This window comes from Sorghum bicolor, chromosome 2, assembly GCF_000003195.3.
Source record: "Sorghum bicolor cultivar BTx623 chromosome 2, Sorghum_bicolor_NCBIv3, whole genome shotgun sequence".
NCBI classification, from domain to species: Eukaryota; Viridiplantae; Streptophyta; class Magnoliopsida; order Poales; family Poaceae; genus Sorghum; species Sorghum bicolor.
In genome coordinates this window covers 65,459,027-65,478,291 of record NC_012871.2, presented here as the reverse complement: position 1 = coordinate 65,478,291, position 19,265 = coordinate 65,459,027, and the positions used below count along the sequence as shown (strand labels likewise).

At 44.8% G+C, this 19,265-nt stretch overlaps 3 protein-coding genes across 3 annotated transcripts; all 3 read left to right on the top strand.

Annotated features, from left to right (window-relative positions):
* On the top strand, window positions 948-3,442 carry LOC8054881 (UDP-glucose 4-epimerase 3). The gene is made up of 9 exons (XM_021452554.1): window positions 948-1,307; window positions 1,448-1,497; window positions 1,657-1,792; window positions 1,859-1,960; window positions 2,096-2,323; window positions 2,451-2,532; window positions 2,627-2,709; window positions 2,797-2,888; window positions 2,979-3,442. The coding sequence occupies exons 1-9, from the start codon at window positions 1,077-1,079 to the stop codon at window positions 3,067-3,069; spliced, it is 1,095 nt and encodes a 364-aa protein (XP_021308229.1). The 5' UTR covers window positions 948-1,076; the 3' UTR covers window positions 3,070-3,442.
* LOC110433170 (heat stress transcription factor B-2c) lies at window positions 8,394-10,271 on the top strand. Its single transcript, XM_021454914.1, has 2 exons — window positions 8,394-8,968; window positions 9,105-10,271. The coding sequence occupies exons 1-2, from the start codon at window positions 8,663-8,665 to the stop codon at window positions 10,002-10,004; spliced, it is 1,206 nt and encodes a 401-aa protein (XP_021310589.1). The 5' UTR covers window positions 8,394-8,662; the 3' UTR covers window positions 10,005-10,271.
* On the top strand, window positions 12,942-14,632 carry LOC8054880. The gene has a single exon (XM_002462657.2). The coding sequence runs from the start codon at window positions 13,768-13,770 to the stop codon at window positions 14,374-14,376; it is 609 nt and encodes a 202-aa protein (XP_002462702.2). The 5' UTR covers window positions 12,942-13,767; the 3' UTR covers window positions 14,377-14,632.

Genomic DNA, 19,265 nt, shown 5'->3' with positions numbered 1-19,265 from the left:
TTTTTAAACACCACTCTGAATCCCTTGTTTCTAAATGATGGTTCTATACATGCAATGGATTCTAAACCTGTAATTTTACCATTTCTTCTTAATACTACGGCATCAATAAGGATTTAGCCTTTTGGCAATTTTTTTCTGACTACCGCCGGATTCTTTGCTTAGGCCTTGTTTAGTTCCAAATTTTTTTAAGAAATTGATACTGTAGCACTTTCGTTTGTATTTGACAAATATTGTCCAATTATGAACTAATTATGCTCAAAAGATTCGTCTCGTCAATTTCGACCAAACTGTGCAATTAGTTTTTATTTTTATCTATATTTAATACTTCATACATACGTCTAAAGATTCGATGTGATGGAGAATTTGAAAAATTTTGCAAAATTTTTAGAGAACTAAACAAGGCCTTACCCCCCGCATCATTTGGGATGAGATGAGGCGAGACGAGACGACGATATCTGCCGATAGGCACGCGAGTTGAGGCGAGGTGACAGCGGCAACGAAGGAGCCTGCCGAACCGATCGGGCAAGGGATTCGCTGCCGCGGCCGCGATAGCGAATGCCACGGACGCCAAGAAGGCGTGGCGCCCGCCGTCGGGTTCGCTTCGTTTCCCAACGAAAACACACAGACCTTGACCTCGTTGAATTGAAAGGGAAAAGAAAAACGCAACGCGACCCACAGGGTACAGTACAGCCGGCGCACCACCCGCAACGCCAGCCAGGCCCAAAGCATTAGTCGCATAGGGCACAACGCGCGGCGGCCACTAGGCACTAGTCCCACCCGTTTGTCCCGTCATCTGATCCGCCGCTCCGCTACACCTCCTCCGCGTTCGTGAGCCCGTGTCACGTTGCGTTGTGGCCTCGTTCGCCACGGCACGGCACGGCACGGCACGCGCACCAACGGCACCGGACCGGGATATATATCCCCCCGCGGCCCCCTCGCTGGGGTCGGGCCCCAGCTACAGCTAGTATAGCGAGCGCCGCCGGTGCCAGCCAGTGCAACAGAACCCGCACACCACGCACCACACCACACGGGCGGGCGGGCGGAGACGACAGATCGATCGGCGCCTCGTCGGTCCCATGGCGATCGGCGGGTCGGATGCCGGCGGCGGAGGCGCGGCGGCGGGCAGGAGGAGCGTGCTGGTGACGGGCGGCGCCGGGTTCATCGGCACGCACACGGTGCTGCGCCTCCTGGAGCAGGGCTACGGCGTCACCGTCGTCGACAACTTCCACAACTCCGTCCCCGAGGCGCTCGACCGCGTCCGCCTCATCGCCGGGCCCGCGCTCTCCGCCCGCCTCGACTTCATCCGCGTACGTTACGTTGTGACGAAACCGCGCCGCCGCCGGGCGCCGGCGGGTTGTTGTTTGTTTCGCATGAGCCTTTGTTTGCTTGCCCCGCCCCCTCGCTGATTGAATTGCTCTCTCGATCGCCTCACCGTGCTGCATTTCAGGGGGACCTGAGGAGCACCGAGGACTTGGAGAAGGTGTTCTCTGCCAGGAGGTACGGCGCTAGATCGATCCATCCATGAAACTGCATGCCCTTTCAAAATCGATCTCTATCCTCTGATGAAGCCCTTTCAGCGCTTCGATTTCTACCTCTACAACAAAGTGAGTCCCCACACCACACCACACATGCGCTGCTGATGTCCTCCATTTCCAGGTACGACGCCGTCATCCACTTCGCCGGGCTGAAGGCCGTCGGGGAGAGCGTCGCGCACCCGGAGATGTACTACGAGAACAACCTCGTCGGCACCATCAACCTCTACAAGACCATGAAGGCGCACAACTGCAAGAAGGTACTACTGCTGGATCGCCACGATCTGACTGGCACTGACTGACCCCGCGAGCGCGTCCGTGTGCAGTTGGTGTTCTCGTCGTCCGCCACCGTGTACGGCTGGCCGGAGGAGATCCCATGCGTGGAGGACTCCAAGCTGCAGGCCGCCAACCCTTACGGCAGGACCAAGGTAGCAAAATCCCCGTGACGGAACTGCCAATAATCGCGTCGCGTGTTGTGGTTCACGGTCGCTGACCAGGACGTGTAACGGCCGCTCGACGCTTTTCTCGTGTCCTCACGTCGTTTTTTCGGGTTGCTTCCGCAGCTTATCCTGGAGGATATGGCGCGTGACTACCACCGCGCGGACCCGGAGTGGAGCATCGTCCTGCTGCGCTACTTCAACCCCATCGGCGCGCACAGCTCCGGCGAGATCGGAGAGGACCCCAAGGGGATACCCAACAACCTGCTGCCCTACATCCAGCAGGTCGCCGTCGGCAGGCTCCCCGAGCTCAACGTCTACGGCCACGATTACCCCACCCGGGACGGCACCGCGGTGCGTGCGCTGCGCCCTCACTTTGTTTAATTTGCCTACAAAATCGCCACAGATACTCACTGACGTCGACAATTCGTTCGTATCTGGCCGTATCAATTTCTTTTTGATCGATTGATTGGTGTTGCAGATCAGGGATTACATACACGTCGTCGACCTGGCCGACGGGCACATCGCAGCGCTCAACAAGCTCTTCGACGCTCCCGATATCGGTACGACGCCGCCGAACCATTTTGGGCACCACCACATGTTCACGAATCATATCCAGTTGTACTTGACCATGCTAGCTCGTGCCCCCCTGTGCAGGTTGTGTGGCCTACAATCTGGGCACGGGGCGCGGCACATCCGTTCTGGAGATGGTGGCGGCGTTCAAGAAGGCCTCCGGCAAGGTTCTATCCGTGCATGGATCGTGTCTCTACATGATCTGATCCGGAGAAAGGGACCTGAAACTGACGTCTCTGGCTGCAAAACTGCAGGAGATTCCCACCAAGTTGTGCCCCAGGAGACCGGGTGACGCGACGGAGGTTTACGCGTCCACCGAGAAGGCTGGAAGGGAGCTTGGATGGAGGTAAATGGCTGTGAACAGTGACACCTCTTATCTGCATCATCTAAGCTTATCACTTTATCAGTTGATACCTGTGTGGTATTTCTGCGGCAGAGCCCAGTATGGAATCGAGGAGATGTGCAGGGACCAGTGGAACTGGGCCAAGAAGAACCCGTATGGCTACTGCGGCAGTGCCGAAAAATAGAGTGGGTTCATCAGAACTCCGGAATGAATTGTCCATAGTAGTTCTTTGCAACCTATCAGTGGAACATGTAATAAGTAAAAAAAAAAAACCACCTAAATGTGCCTACAAAGTTTCATACGATCTCCCGGCTTAATACGTGATTTTTTTTTGAACCAAGCTTAATACGTGATGTTTATTGGCTGCTACCGGCCGGGTGATGACTTCAGATGGTTGGTACGTGCCAAGATTTGGGTGTGTTAACTAAGCTGCGCTCTGACTCGGATCGTGTCCCCACCGTCTTGTACTTCCTTTTGCTCATTCCCACATCAGAGAGTACTTGCTTAGAAGAAAAGACAGCACGATAACGAATTAACGACTTGTCTAGATCCAAAAAGTTTTTGGATTTTGATCCTATAATATTTTTATTTTTATTTGATAAACATTGTCTTATTATGGAGTAACTAAGCTTAAAAGATTCGTCTCGCCATTTACAACTAAACTGTGCAATTAGTTTTTATTTTTATTTATATTTAATACTCCATGCATGTGTAGCAAGATTCGATATGACGGGGAATCTTGAAAAAATTTTAGTTTTTAGGGTGAAATAAACAAGGCCCATATATGCAAAGCAATGTGTGGTGTCTGTTAGGATATTAGGCAATTTCCATGTCATTTTAATTCCATAAATTAACAATATGATGATGACATATATGATGTTATTGATAAATATAAATATGACATGAATCATAATTACGACATGTAACCATGATCCATAAAGCAAATCAAATATCAAAGCATAGCATGGTATATAATTATCTGTAACAGCACCAAACATGATACAACTATCGAAACAGATAAACAGATATACTGAAATAGAAAAACAGATACTAGCGAAACAACAGAACTGTAGAACAGAGACATATACGCAGAACTTAAACATAACATGAACAGACAACAGATATCTTCTGAAACAACTAAACAGACCTACTAAAATAGGTATGACACAACTATTGAACCTGCACGACAGAGCTACTGAAACAAACAGAGACAGAGCGACGTAAAACTGAGGGAAGATGAACAGATCATACCCTGAGACTCGCGCATTCAGATTTCCAGAACTTTGTCCTTCCTCGATCGCCATGGAGTAGAGACGAAGGTGAAGACGTCGAACCAATCACCGGGAAGGAGAAGACGGCGACCGGCAACACCAAGAGACCTCCGGGAAGAAGATGAACAGCAGCAATGGAGTTGGGCAGTCGCGTAGACGCTCTCCAAAAACCTAATTGCCGATCCCCCGTGCAAGGTCTCGAACGGCAAGGGCTCCGGAGGCAACTGCCCTCTCGCTCCTCCGTGCGCGCGAAGTTACGAGATGGGGATTCCTACTTTGCAACGGAACTGTGATCTGTATGTTCTCTCTTCTTGTACCAAGGAGATGAGTCTCCTATTTATCCTTGTGGCTGGAGAGGAGAGGAGGGGAAGGGACTCCCCTACTGGCGGCTGAAGAGACGGGCATCATCAGGGTTTTCACGCGGAGCTGAAACTCCCTCAATTAATTATCGAAACATCCGCAGATAATGAGTTGAAACTCTCACATAATTGAGTTGAAACTCCCGTACCATCAGCCAGCCACTCCAACCCTTGGACTTGCTCCTATTTGGTACAATGTATATATTGTCCATAATTACACACCATAGAGTTTATTGATTTATTAAATCTAAATGGGTCTAACCCATAATAAATCCAACAGTGTCAAGTGCGTGCCTGTTTTGTATAAGATTTTACACGAACTCAAGTAAAAATTGGTTCCCGGAAATTGAAATTGAAAAAATAATTTAATAATAAAATGAGAAGCACTTTCTGGCTGTTGGTTTCAATTTATGGATCTAAACAGACCTCGGTTGTTTTCAAATAAACACGTAGCTTTTGAAACTTTGCATCTCAAAAACAATCTTTTCACGCGAAACCTAGTAAAAGCTCAAGGCCACGTCGTCACGGATACGAGACTATGTACCTGCTTGTTCCTACTTAATTTCTTTTTTATGTGGCTTATATAGCTAGGGTTAAACCGGGTGGAATTTTTCCCGTCTCTCTCCGTCCATTTTTCTACATTTGACCAACCGTTTTTATATTTTCCAAAGAATTTATAGACGAGACGGAAGTTCACGGACTCAGAACATAAATGGGATGGATGTTTTCGTGCTCGTATTTGCGCAGTTCCGTAGTCAGAATAGACCCATATTTGATTCAAATTTGACCTGAATTTGTAAGGCATGCCAGGCCCACTACGGCCCATCAAAGCTTCTCCAACCTAAACAAAGCTAGTATTCTCACATCCCTCAAAAAAATAGTGTTCTCACATCTCACCTTCTAAACATGTTGAACTTTTTTGAATTCATAAACTTTTTTGAATTTTTATGTTGATTGTGATTTGTGAATATAAATACTAGGGTATTTCTGCTGTTAGTGATATGGACCTAGGGTACCTCACCGCCTGTATACTAGCCGATGGTTGTTGGTATGGGCCGAAGACGATAGTATAAAGCCCAACTAAGCCAAGGCGCATTACCAAACTTGGTGGACAAGTCAGGTGGTGTAAGGGATTTAGATGCAGACTTTGATAGAGAATATTTTTTGTATTTGCCCAATATCAAACTAGAAAATATATCTTATAAACTGTTAGGATCTTGTAAGCCTGTCTCTCAGATCATATAAGGCGCAGTAGGGACCCCTGATCGGTACACCGCAAGCTACAATCAACACCATTGTAAACTCAAGCATACGTGATAAGTGATCCACTACAAACTGGATGTAAGGTACCACCTACCTAAACCGATATAAACCTCGTGGCATCATGTGCTACCCTTGTAATTCCCTATGCGTAATATGCTGATCCATATTGCTGGAGTTCCTAGCCGTTTTCATTGAATTTCCTTTAGTCTTGATTCGTTTTTGTACATCTACATATCCAATTTGTTTTTTGACTAGAATTTTCTAGACTCGATTCTGTTTCCACCAAAATATATAGAAACAAAAATGGGAAAATGGGTTTTCTAGACGGATGGTTTGGCACGGTTTTTTTGTTAACAGCATGGAATTCATAATTTTTGTTATAATTTTAGGGAAAGTGCATTCAATTGTCATTCGTGATTGTCATTGACACTGATGTTCGCAGTTAGTGCTCTCTATGTGGTTTTCTTATTTGAGTTTTCTAGTACTATTCCCTATTCTACTAATATGATCATTTCTAGACAGGCTAGAGAACCAAAAGGACTTATGCTAGAAGCAACACACCCATGTTGATTGGTTAGAAAAAGGTGATTGTAATATAAAGTTCTATCACCAAGTATGCATTGGAGAGGAGGAAAATGAAGAAAATATGATCATTGTTGTAATGATATAGGCCTCATGGAATATTTTTAAGAATTTCATTCTGAAAATATAGGGTTGATATGTGCAGTTTATCGCCTTTCTCTAAATACATATAAGATTGTTGTAATGGGCTGGTAATGTACAATATTTCACCACTAATACATCATTTTCTATTTTATTGAAAAGGTTTGGAACTTGAAAATGGAAACAATAAACAATGTCTAACATAGTTTCTCATATTTTAGAAATAGGTGTTACAAATCCCCCCCCCCTCCATTTTTATGTACCGAAGAAAGAAAAGGCAGCCTTTTTCTTTCAACATATTTGAGTTGTACACGCGTACTCAAAGCTTGGATGTGATTACTAATAAGAAGCAAGGAATGAGTATATCCTTGTATCTCTTCTCTCGGGTATATCTTTTATAAAGAATTTCGTAACAATGTTATAAATTAATGTTATTTGGTTTAAATTTTATATGCAGGGTCTTTTTCTTGTGTTAATCTTAAGCTTTTGGCTTTTAACATTATTATTTTTCTCTTCTTAATAAAAAAATAGTTTTTGGTTTTCTTCTTAGCGTTAGCTCAATATGTTATTAGTTTCTTATAGAGCTCTTATAAACCTAATCTTCACTCAAAATTCTACCTCAATATACAAGTCATCCATATCATCTATTTCATTAACTTATAACGTTTTAATGCAACTAATTTTAATAAAAATAGATGTAAGAATTTAGATATAGATAATTTAATTTATATATATGTAATAGTTTAATTTTTAAGAGAGCCCACATTAACGTGCTGCGGTATCTTCTAGGTATATTATTTTTAACCCCGAAATGCGCCAATTTGGGTGTTGAGGACGACGAGAATAAATTGAAAAAGAAAAGAGAGAGGAGGCATGGGTTGTTTGGTTGCTAGCAACAGTTTGCCACACTTAGACATAGCAAAATATAGGTCTTGTTTAGTTTTCAAAATATTTTGTAAAGTTTTTCAGATTCTCTATCACATCGAATTTTACAGTATATGTATGGAGCACTATATAGATAAAAAAATAATTAATTATACAGTTTATCTATAATTTGCGAGACGTATCGTTTGAGCCTAGTTAGTCAATGATTATTTAATATTCGTCAAATACAAACAAAAGCGCTACGGTTCCTATTTTGAATTTTTTTGAAATTAAGGTCTTGTTTAGTTGTGAAAAGTTTTTAGATTTTGGATTGTAGCACTTTCATTTGTATTTGACAACTATTGTTCAATTATATACTAATTAGGCTCAAAAGATTTGTCTAGTAATTTTCGTCTATATTTATTGTTCCATGCATATGCCATAGTTTTTGAATTTTGGTGAAGGGTCTAAAAGCATCTCCAAGCCAAATCATTTTCTAAAGATAAATTTGGCTATTGTCGAAGAAAAAACATCTCCAACAGCTGTAAATGACTCTTCAAATTTAGTAGCTTTCTATCTCACCTTATTCGCTCTTTACTTTTGGATAGCCTATATCTCACTAGCCATTTTTTATAGAGTCTATTGAAGTACTCTAATATTTTTTTTTATCAAATATATTTTAGAAAATAGCTACATCAGTAAATTTAGCTAGTCTTTTTAGCTAATCTGTTAGAGTTAGAGATACTCTGAGGCCAAATTGGTAGACTTGACTAGCAACCGAACATCCACTTCCCATCAAGCATCCGTGGTTGGACAGTCGACACGTGTCCCATCCACCCAGGCCCACCACCGCGCCTACCTGAACCTTCGAGAAGGAATGGGCGTGACGTTCCGTCCTTCGCGCACTTTCCTCCGCCCGCCACCCTGCTACACCCTACCCCTTGCCCGCAGAGAACCCAATCCTGCCCTATCTCCGATCCCAGCCGTCCGTGCCACGCCGGAGCCACATCTGACGGGTCGGGACAGCGCCGCAGCGAGATATCTAGCGCCTGGGCCCACCATCTGGCAAGCTTTCGCTCGGTGCGAGTGGTTTTTGTCGCAGTCCGGTTCACGAAGTGGGTCGGGTTTTTTCCTCGTGCTGCTGCTGCTGCTACCTTTCTCACCGTCTCTCTCTCCTCTCTCCTCTCCGTCCTGTCCTCCTCCCGTTGGTGGGAGTATAAAATTTCCTAATCCGCAATCGAAGCTTCCAGAAGGCTTCCTCATCCGTACCTTCCTCCCAACGCGCCTCGCTCTTTCCCGCATCTGGAAGCTACGGTTTCGCCGGCTTAGATCCAGCCGGGCTACGGGCGCTGGCCAGATGGCCGAGCAGGGCGGCGCCGCCCCCGGGGAGGCCGTTGGCAGCGACACCACTGCGCCTGCGCCAGCGCCTGCCCCGGCGCCAGCGCTTGCTGCGGACGCGGCCGGGCAGAGGTCGCTGCCGACGCCGTTCCTGACCAAGACGTACCAGCTGGTGGACGACCCGGCGGTGGACGACGTGATCTCGTGGAACGACGACGGGTCCACGTTCGTGGTGTGGCGGCCGGCGGAGTTCGCGCGCGACCTCCTCCCCAAGTATTTCAAGCACAACAACTTCTCCAGCTTCGTGCGGCAGCTCAACACCTACGTACGATACCTGATGCTCGCTTGGCTTATTCCCTCCTCCATCGGGTTTGGGTTGCGGGGGGGGTGGGGCTTGCTTTGGCTCGGCATGGAGCTCCATGTCTGAGTGATGTGTTTGGATTTGCTTGGCTGTAACGTAGGGATTTAGGAAGATGGTGCCCGACCGGTGGGAGTTCGCCAACGACTTCTTCCGCCGTGGGGAGAAGCGCCTTCTCTGCGACATACACCGCCGTAAGGTAGCGCTGGCTCCGGCTACGCCAGTGGCGGGGCTGGCGACCGCGGCCGCCGCCGCGGCGTCCGGGGCGGTGACGGTGGCCGCGGCGCCGATCCCCATGGCGCTGCCGGTGACGCGGCCGGCCTCACCGGCGCTCTCTACCGACGAGCAGGTCCTCTCATCCAACTCCGGATCCGCCGAGGACCACCCGCAGGCGGCCGCGTCCGGCGCCTCCGGCGGCGCTTCGGCGTCCGGCGACACGGGCGAGGAGAACGAGCGCCTCCGCCGGGAGAACGCGCGGCTGACCCGCGAGCTCGGGCAGATGAAGAAGCTCTGCAACAACATCCTGCTCCTCATGACCAAGTACGCCTCCTCCCAGCAGCTAGACGCCTCCGCAGCGCTGTCCTCCGTCGTCAACTGCTCAGGCGAGTCATCGGAGGCCGCACCCGCGCCTCCGCCCCTCCCCCCGGCGATCCTCGACCTAATGCCCGCGTGCCCGGGTCTTGCCACCGCGGCCGCGGGCCTCGTCGCCGACGCGGACCCCGACCAGGCCGCGAGGCTGTTCGGCGTCTCCATCGGGCTGAAGCGGATGCGCGACGACGACGACACCGGCGACGAACAGGCGGACCACGGCGCCGGAGGGGAGGTGAAGACGGAGGCGTCGGATCCGCAACAACAGCAGCATCCTAGCAGTAGCAACGAGCCATCGCCGGACCAGCACCCATGGCCCATATACCGGCCCACGCCCGTGTACCATTCTATGCGGCCCTGCAATGGGCCGGACCAGGGTGCCGGGTCCGACCAAGACGGGTCCAACTCCAGGTGAGTGGGCCCGCCCCACCTTGTAGAAGCTTCTAGTACCAATTAATTGATTGCCATATTATATGGGCAACTAATTATCATCTTAGAAACAGAATAAATACTAGATTTTTTTCTCTGTTCTGTGCTTTGCTAGTTGGGGATTGGGAAACTCCTCTCCCTTGTTGTAGTTTGTGCTTATAAAATCAGCGGTCAGAATCCATGGAAGCGCCGAGCGCGGCTCTGGTGTACTTTATTTTATATATGGTTCTTGTTAGATGAACGCTCATCTCAATCTTTTTTTGCTCATTTTTGTGGGTTTGCACGTCGGCAAATACGAGTGAGTGACCGCTGTCTCTCACGTTTGTACTAGAGACTAGATGGTACTCCGCGCCGTGAAAAAAATAGAGACTTGTTTACATGCGAAAATATTTTGGATTTCGCTACTGTAGCACTTTGTTTTGTTTGTTTGTGGCAAATATTGTCCAATCATAGACTAACTAGGATCAAAAGATTCGTCTCGGGATTTATAGTTAAACTGTACAATTAGTTTTTATTTTCGTCTATATTTAATGCTTTATGTATATGCCGAACGATTTGATGTGACAGAGAATCTTGAAAACTTTTTGGATTTTAGAGTGAACTAAACAAGGCCTAGAGTACACTTCTAGCATAGGACTACCAAATTTATTATATAAAAATGGTAATATTTATTATGGTATAAATAGTTATTATTAGATTAGATTTGTTATAGTACATGTATTCAAAACCATATAAGTTTGTACTCTCACTGGTTCAAAACGAGTGTCGCCATGGGTTCGGGCTGATTAATATACTTTATTGAGTTTTACAGGTTCTTCAAATGTGTTTACCATAGAAATGTTCAATATATATTTAAGCTATGCTGAAAATATTTGACTTTTTAAGAAGTAAGAAAGACATCTTTTATGGAACAAAGGTAATACTTCCTCCATTCTAAATTATAAGACATTATAAGAATCTTGGAGATTCAAAATATTTCAAGTTTGACTAAAATTATAGAGAAAATTATGAAGATTTATGACATCAAATAGATATACTATGAAAATATAATTAATCGAGAATCTAATGATATTTAGTTGATATAATAAATTTTATTATCTTATCATATCTTGGTCAAACTTAAGATGTTTTGAAGATTATTAGAATGTCTTATAGCTTAGCATAGATGTAGTACTGTTTTTTATATGAATTTATTAAAACTTAATTATATTTATTAAAACTTAAAATAATTAACTTTGATAGTTTAGAATTGCCTAATTTATAGGAGTCCAGGATAGCAACTATATACTGGACTACATACCTCTGTGAACTGTGATCAGATAAGCAATGTTGTTGCGTCAACTCATAGAGGGATCACTACAAAGCATTTCCATGGGATGTAAAGCAGCGAACGTCATTGCCAACCAGAAAGTAAGCTTTTATCTCTTTTTTTTATTAATAAAGTGGAAGGCCAGCTTTGTTCTGGACTCCTTGAAGGTGTGGATGCTGCAGAGGATTAGATAGGGACGCGCCGTCCAATCAACTCGTTAGGGTCAGGCGAAATGCTTTGGGCTTTCTCGACTGTTGTCTGATGCTTCCCTTTTTTTTCTGAACGCCACCACCGAGCGCTTTCATGTGCAATAGTCCCTTTTGGAACCGTAGGGCTGTCCCGTCCTAATAAAATTAAAACTATGGATGGTTTTCCTAATCATAATATTAATAAGTGCTATAAAAACTTAACGTGACATTAGATTTATCAAGGAGACAAGTATTGTCACGTGTCTGACGAGAAATCAACGGAGAGGGAAACGATTTCGACGCTTCCTTGGCAGCGATGCAAGAACACCTAGGTTCTCGCCGGGCCGTTACCGTCTTCCTCGCCGCGAGGCGCCTCGCCAACATGTGCGCCCGCCTGCCGGCTGCCGCTCAGCCTGCATCGCCGTTGGCCGAGGAACGATTTCCATCACATCGAATCTTACGACACATGTATGGAATATTAAATATAAATAAAAATATAACTAATTGCATAGTTTATATGTAAATCGCGAGATAAAATCTTTTAATCCTAGTTAGTCCATGATTGAATAATATTTGTCACAAACAAACGAAAGTGCTACAGTAGCGAAATCTAAAATCTTTTCGTATCTAAACAAGGCCTGAGAACGCCAAGATTAAAAAATAATGAATTACACATTTTACATTATTTTGTGAAATGAATCTTTTAAGTCTAATTAGTGTATAATTAAACATTAATTATTATAGTTATAAATATGTTACATTGCTTATAAACTTTTTTTAAAAAAAAATCAAACATTTTTAAAAATTTCTCGTCACATTAAATCGTCTAATTAGTACAGAATTGAACAGTAATTGCCATATAGAAATGAAAGTGATATAGTAGCCGTAAAAGTTTTCTCACGGGAACTAAACAAGGCCTTAGGAGGAGGAGCAAATAGCGGCTTTCCTGGCCGCTAGGCTTCTAAAGCCTTGTTTAGTTCCCAACAAATTTTACAAAACTTTTCAGATTTTCTATCACTTCGAATCTTGTGACATATGCATAGAGCATTAAATATAAATAAAAATAATACTCCCTCCGTCCCAAATTATAAATCATTCCAAGAATCTTGGAGAGTCAAAGTTTTTTCAAGTTTGACCAAATTTATATAGCAAAATAATAACATTTTTTGTACAAACCAAGTATCATTAGATTCTTTGTTAGTTATATTTTCATAGTTTACCTATTTTATGACATAAATCTTTATATTTCTCTTTATATTTTTTGTCAAACTTAAAAATGCTTTTACTTTCCAAGATTCTTGGAAGGACTTATAATTTGAAACGGAGAGAGTAACTAATTACACAGTTTGTCTGTAATTTACGAGATGAATCTTTTAAAACTAAATAGTTTATAATTAGATAATATTTATCAAATACCAACACAAGTGCTATAATGTTTATTTTACAAAAGAAAAAAGAACTAAACAAGGCCTAAGCAAAAGCCGTACCGCCAGGGTTCTCAATTTTGTGCATGATGACAGCGTGAGTCTTGGGTTCACGGGAATGGTTGACGTGTTGTTTTGACCCGCGTGATATAAAAAGCTTAGGCCCTGTTTAGTCGCTCTTAGTAAACTTTACCCTCTGTCATATGTATACGAAACTAAAAATATAGATAGCGAGTAATTTATGAGACGAACCTCTATAATTAGACACTATACTACTACAGTAACAATTAAACTTTAACACGCCAATCAAACATACCGTGTAGATTTTTCGTACCTTTTTTTAATTATACGTGCCATGCATTGCAATGCGGTCTTATTTTATGATTTCCATGCACGCTCGAGGCAACTGCGCGTAGTACGAGATTATCCGTACATGAGACGCGCTTATCCGTTATTATCAGCATTGCACGAACGACTGAAATGAGCCATGCGGAAACTTCCACGGCCGTTCAATTCGGCATCATCCTTGTATCGGAAAGGCAATTGATCCACGGCGTGAAGTAACGCCGTGATCCGAACGAAGCTTCGCAGCGGACAACCAAATTCCAACGCGTGTCGACGCTGTTGGGATAAAAAAAAAAAAAAAGGCGTCTCGACGCGGCAACGGGTCCGAATCCACCAGCGCCGCCTCGTCTCCGTCCGTTCCCATTTCCCCTCCATATAAATCGCCCCGACTACATCGTGTTGTTCCCCGTCGGTCGATCGAGTAATCACCACCCAGCCAGTTTTCTGCGCCGCCGCCGTCGATCGAGTCCGCCGCAGTCGATCATGTCGCACAAGGTGGTGGCGACAATGCCGTTGATGACCCTCGAGGTGACGATCGTGTCCGGGGAGGACGTCCGGGTCCCGTCGGGTCGTCCCCTGTGCCACGGCGCCTACGCCGTGGTCCACACGCCGTCGTCCTCCGCGCCCACCCGCGTCGACCAGGACCCGGACTGCCACGGCTACCCGCACTGGGGCGAGGCGGTGCGCGTGGCGCTGCCGGCCGGCGCGCGCTGGTTGGACGTCGAGATCTGCCGCGCCCACGCCGGGGGCAAGTCGGAGACCGTGGCGGCGGCGCGCGTCCCCGTCGAGGACTTCACCGTCGGGCCCCCGGGCCACCTGCATTGCCTCAGCTACCGGCTGTTCGGCTCCGCCGAGCGCGGGATGATGCGGCGCCGGAACGGCATCGTCAACATCACCGTCAAGAGGCTCGACGGTGTCGCGCCGCTTCCGGCCGAAGGAAAGGCGGTGTTCCCGCCGGCAGCGACCGGGAAGGCCGTGGTGGACGCCGCCGGCGCGAGCGGGAGTGGTTCGTGCTGTGGCGCCGCCGCCGTGGAGCAGGGGAAGCCCGCCGCGCCGGCTGGTGCCGTCATGGGTTACCCCGTCGGGTGCTAGCCGATTCGGCTTGCTACTACTAACATCTAGTAGCGCTGTGTATATAGACCAAAATATTCTACTGGATCTAATGTTGGTTTCAGGGTTGCAATGCGCCAATGCCTGTCTGATCTTGCAGTTGGATCTAATGTTCTTCTACGATCTGATGAAAATATATCTGATCATTACTGGCCAGTATTCAGGGTCGTTTTCAGATTTTGTTCATGCATCGGGCGATTCGAAGAATTTAAGAAAGATTGTCAAATAATTTGCTGTATTTTCTGCTGTTCTTCATGTTGCCTAGCTCTTCTCACACAATTGCCTCAAGCATGGTTTACACTTCACACGGAAATTGCCCTTGGGCATTGTTCATTATTGGACCTGTTAGGCTTGATCAGTTGGACTAGATTGGTGCATCGTAAAGAAATTGGCCCACTGCTCCCTCTTGTTGGACTTGGACTGAGTTCTTCCGTCCTGGATAATCAACGTTAGAAACAGTATATATATTTCACAACTGTTTTGTAGAATTTTCTTGGACCGAGTATCTTGAGTCCTGTATAATCAACACTAGAAACATATAATTTTAACTGCTCCGGTAGAATTTCCTTGAGCCAACACAGAAATTTGCACGCACATGTACCACAAATCTGCACATCACTGTTCTGTTCCAGTCCATGGTCAGCTGCGGGCGTAGCAGAATACAGATATTTTTCATTTTGAACGAATGTCACGTCCGTATTTGTGTTCACACAAGGTCTTGGAATCAAAATCAAAGCAAAATAGCAGTACTCCCTTCGTCCACGAAAGAATCAATTCCTAGGATCCGTAAAGTTTGACTAACTTTATAGAAAAGAATAACAACATCTATAATATAAAATGCACATTATATGAAAATATATTCTATGATGAATCTAATAATACTAATTTGATACTATAAATCTTAGTATTTTTTTCTAGAAATTTGGTCAAAGTTTAAAAAGTTTGACTTATGACAACTCTAGAAATTGAAGATCGAATGATGTGGCGCGTGGATTCTGTGACGAATTTCGTCTTGGTTTCATGAATGCCAGTTGCACTGAAATTCATCCTGAATCAGCCCTGAAGTTGAGTAGTACGTGGAGACCACTCGTCGCCGTGCTCATCCAGTGGCAATTGCACAGATGTTCCCGGATTCAGAAAGGAATGGCCCAAACACAACGGAGAATGGCCCAGGAAGAACTCAGGTACTCGACTCACGAGTCACGAAACGCTGTCACCTACCATGGGCCTAAAATGCAGGAGAGGTCCGGGATCCGCCATCACTTCAGCTACTACATCTTCGGTGTTGGTGAGCAACCAGATTAGGAGAAACGCGTTCATCAAACGTCATCTCCAAGCACTTACAGTCACCGTGTCTTTGTCAGAACAATGCATTTCTTTTTCTATGGATTCACCGATCCCTGTTCAGATCACAACGTACTCCTAACCCAGATGGTTCAAGCACTTCGTCAGCGGCAAGGACAACACCACACCACACCACCTCACCCGATCCCCTTCCTCCTTCCTGCAGGCTCACTTGTTTCTTCAGTAGTGCTCCTGTATTTTCTGTATTTGCAGTAGAATAGATCATGAGTGGGGTGTTACAAGTGTTTCTGAACTGAAGATGGGAGAGTTCAGGCTGGCTCCAGCGTTATTCGGACGTCGCGGCCCAAGTCAAGCTACGCTAGTCTTCAGTCGCACTCGCCCGTCCTCTTCAGCGCCTTGATGTCATGTTGATGACACGCTGGCCTGCTGATGGGTGCTGACTGCAACGAAACTGCGTGCTTTTGCAGGGCCCTTTAAATGGTCTCCCGCACTCCAAGACATGCAATCAAGATGGCTGCGGCTTTCCTGCGGTCTATGGCGGTCGAAAGCGCACATTCATGGCTGCAGCAGCTGCTGCTGTGCTGCAATGAAACCAGCTGACGAGTGATCAGTTAGGCCAGGATTTTTTTTATGACATGGCTGTGTATTTAAGAAAAGAGAGAAGAAATGAGTTTCATCTATATAAAACTCTCTTGGCACGATTACCAACTCTCTATGAGTCTTGGTATTAAATGCACACGAAACTATGAAATGAAACTCTCCATTGAGAGTGGATGTTTCATCCAAGTTTTATTTCAATTCACATGACATGGCAGTCTTGGAAACAACACCATGAAACTCTCCACCGAGACTGGCCTGAGTGCCACATAAGCAAAATTGCTGATTTGGCATGGTCATTAAATGAAGGAGTTTCATCAGATGAGAGAGGAGTTTCATCCCCATGAAACCTCTGTAGCTCGGTTACCTAGTTTATAGTCTTGGTAACTGTGTCATGAAACTATGCATTGAGACTGGTCTTAGGCTATGAATACACGGCGCATCGCATGCACTGGTCTCATTTTCAGTCAAGAGTCTTCTCACACCAACCAACGGCAGGCATCTCCTTGAAAGAGGGATGGAGGCGTCAGAGGAGAAGGCACATCGAATTCACTCTTCCTCTTGCAAGTTGCCCACAGCAGTTCGGGTTCCAGGGAGCGGAAACTGCAACGGCGGCAAGATCGAACTGGTAGCTGCACTGCACGATGTTGGTCTGGTGTTTTCCTCGCCACGCCCACCATCTGATCGACTCGCCGGTCACCAACCGGCACCGATGCAAGTGGAACCTGCCGGAGTGCCGATCGATACTGCTTTGCTTGGGCGTGTCGTCGCGACGTAATCCTCTGTTGCATTGCGCATGCAACCCGCCCTCGCCGCGCGCCGCATGCAACCCCCCTTCGCCAGCCCAGGGCCGACGTCGCGTCGATCCGTCCGCAGGCCACGTCGTCCCGCGCCTCTCGCAGTAGCCAGCCAGCTCCGGGCTCATGGCCGATGGCACGAGTGCAGTCGTCGCGGAGCAGGAGTGCACGAGGCAGGAGCACTGCAACTCTGCAATTATATTAAGAATCTATCTACAGCCCGCCAAGTAGCATCGCACATCATCATATCGATGCATGCATGCATGTTGGTCGATCCGTCGATTAATAATTCCTTGAAGAGCAAGTGGCTTAATATTTAGACGCTTGAAGCCATTGTCGTCTTATATATTTAAAAGTTAAATTATGAAGTCCTCCAGGGGTATGGTATAACTTCTGAGTACTGCCCATAAATGAGAAATGATTTTTTTTCTGGTTCCTCTGGAAGAGTACAGAAATTGTATCAATGCAGAAACAGTGCCACTTAATGTTGGGAGAAGATGTTTGCAGTGCATCGGATGCTGCCAAAGTCATTTGTTGCTAGCCAGCATCCGAGACCCATCATCAGAATGAGGCCTTGTTTAGTTCCGAAAAGTGAAAAGTTTTCGATACTGTAGCACTTTTCGTTTGTTTGTGATAAATACTATTCAATTATGGACTAACTAGGATCAAAAGATCCGTCTCGTGATTTACAGCTAAAATGTGTAATTAGTTTTTATTTTTTCTATACTTAATATTTCATACATGTGTCACAAGATTCGATGTGACGGAAAATCTTAAAAACTTTTTAGTTTTAGGGTGAACTAAACAAGGCCTGAGCTTTTTTTTTTTTTTGACAAAAGCCTGAGCTTCACTACTTGCCCTGTTGTTCAAGGAGTTCAGAGCCTAGCTAGCGTACGTACTCCGGCATAGGCTACGCCCTGTGCCCTGTTTCCCACACGGTAAAAATAAAGTCCGTAAAGCTAGCTATCATCACAAAACAATAGACTGGCCAGCGTTCCCGTTTAGCCGATAAGCCATGACAGAAAATATTATTAGCTGATTTGTTGTGAGAAAAAAATATTGTTAAACGACTGGCAGTGAATAGGCTGAATGTAGTGATGTTCAGTTACCTAAACTCAACCAAATTACTCCATACATCTTAAATTATAAAACGTTTGACTTTTTTATTCTAAATTCAATCACTCGTCTTATTCAAAAAAATTACATAGTCAAATTTAAGTCATTATTAAAAAAATTATTAACAAACGAAGCCACGTCAAAATAAATAATATTTTGTATAAATTTTTTAGTAAGACAAATGATCAAATTTGATGTAAAAAATCAAATGCCTTATAATTTAGGATAGATCGATAGATTTTTATTCTCATTCTAGCAATATTCTTCGGCGAAGGCTATTGGTCAAAATAGCCCATGCATTTCACTAGGCTCGACGGTGGATCTTCACTTGAGGCTCACCTCATGGGCTTCAGGGCCCAGATCCATTCTAGTGAACGTTCATTAGAAACTAATCCAGCGAACGATCTCAGCGTCTTCCACTCCGCTGACGTCCTATTGACGTCATCTCAAAATTGCAAATCATTTATTTTAAATTACTATAACTTCCAAACGGTTTATCCAATTTTCATTCTGTTTGCACCAATGTATTCTTCGTGACAAGATGAACAAAACTAGATCCTACTTACATATATTTCGAAGATTTTTTTACATAGAAATTTATGTGTTAAATTACAATAACATATAACTTTACAACTTATGCACATAAATTGTATTGATTAACTTATATACACAAGTTACATGGAATAACTTGTCTACACAAGTTAGATTTCATCATTTTTTATGTTTGTAAGTTTTGATATAAGTTATAAGTTAATTCGTTCCTTTGTATGTTAATAACTTTTGTGTTTGCAAGTTTTGTCATAAGGTATAACTTAGTTCATTTGTCCTTTGTGTTTAATAACTTTTTATAAATAAAATGTGTTTCATAACTCTTGCGTTTTCAAGGTTTCGTATAAGTTATAAGTTATACATTATAAGTTATATATTCTAAGTTATACTTTCTAAGTTATATCTGATTATTTGGTACACATAAGCTATTACATGTAAATGGTGTGTTCTAACTTATATGTTCTAAATTATATATCCTAAGTTAGTACATATAAGTTATTTGTAGAA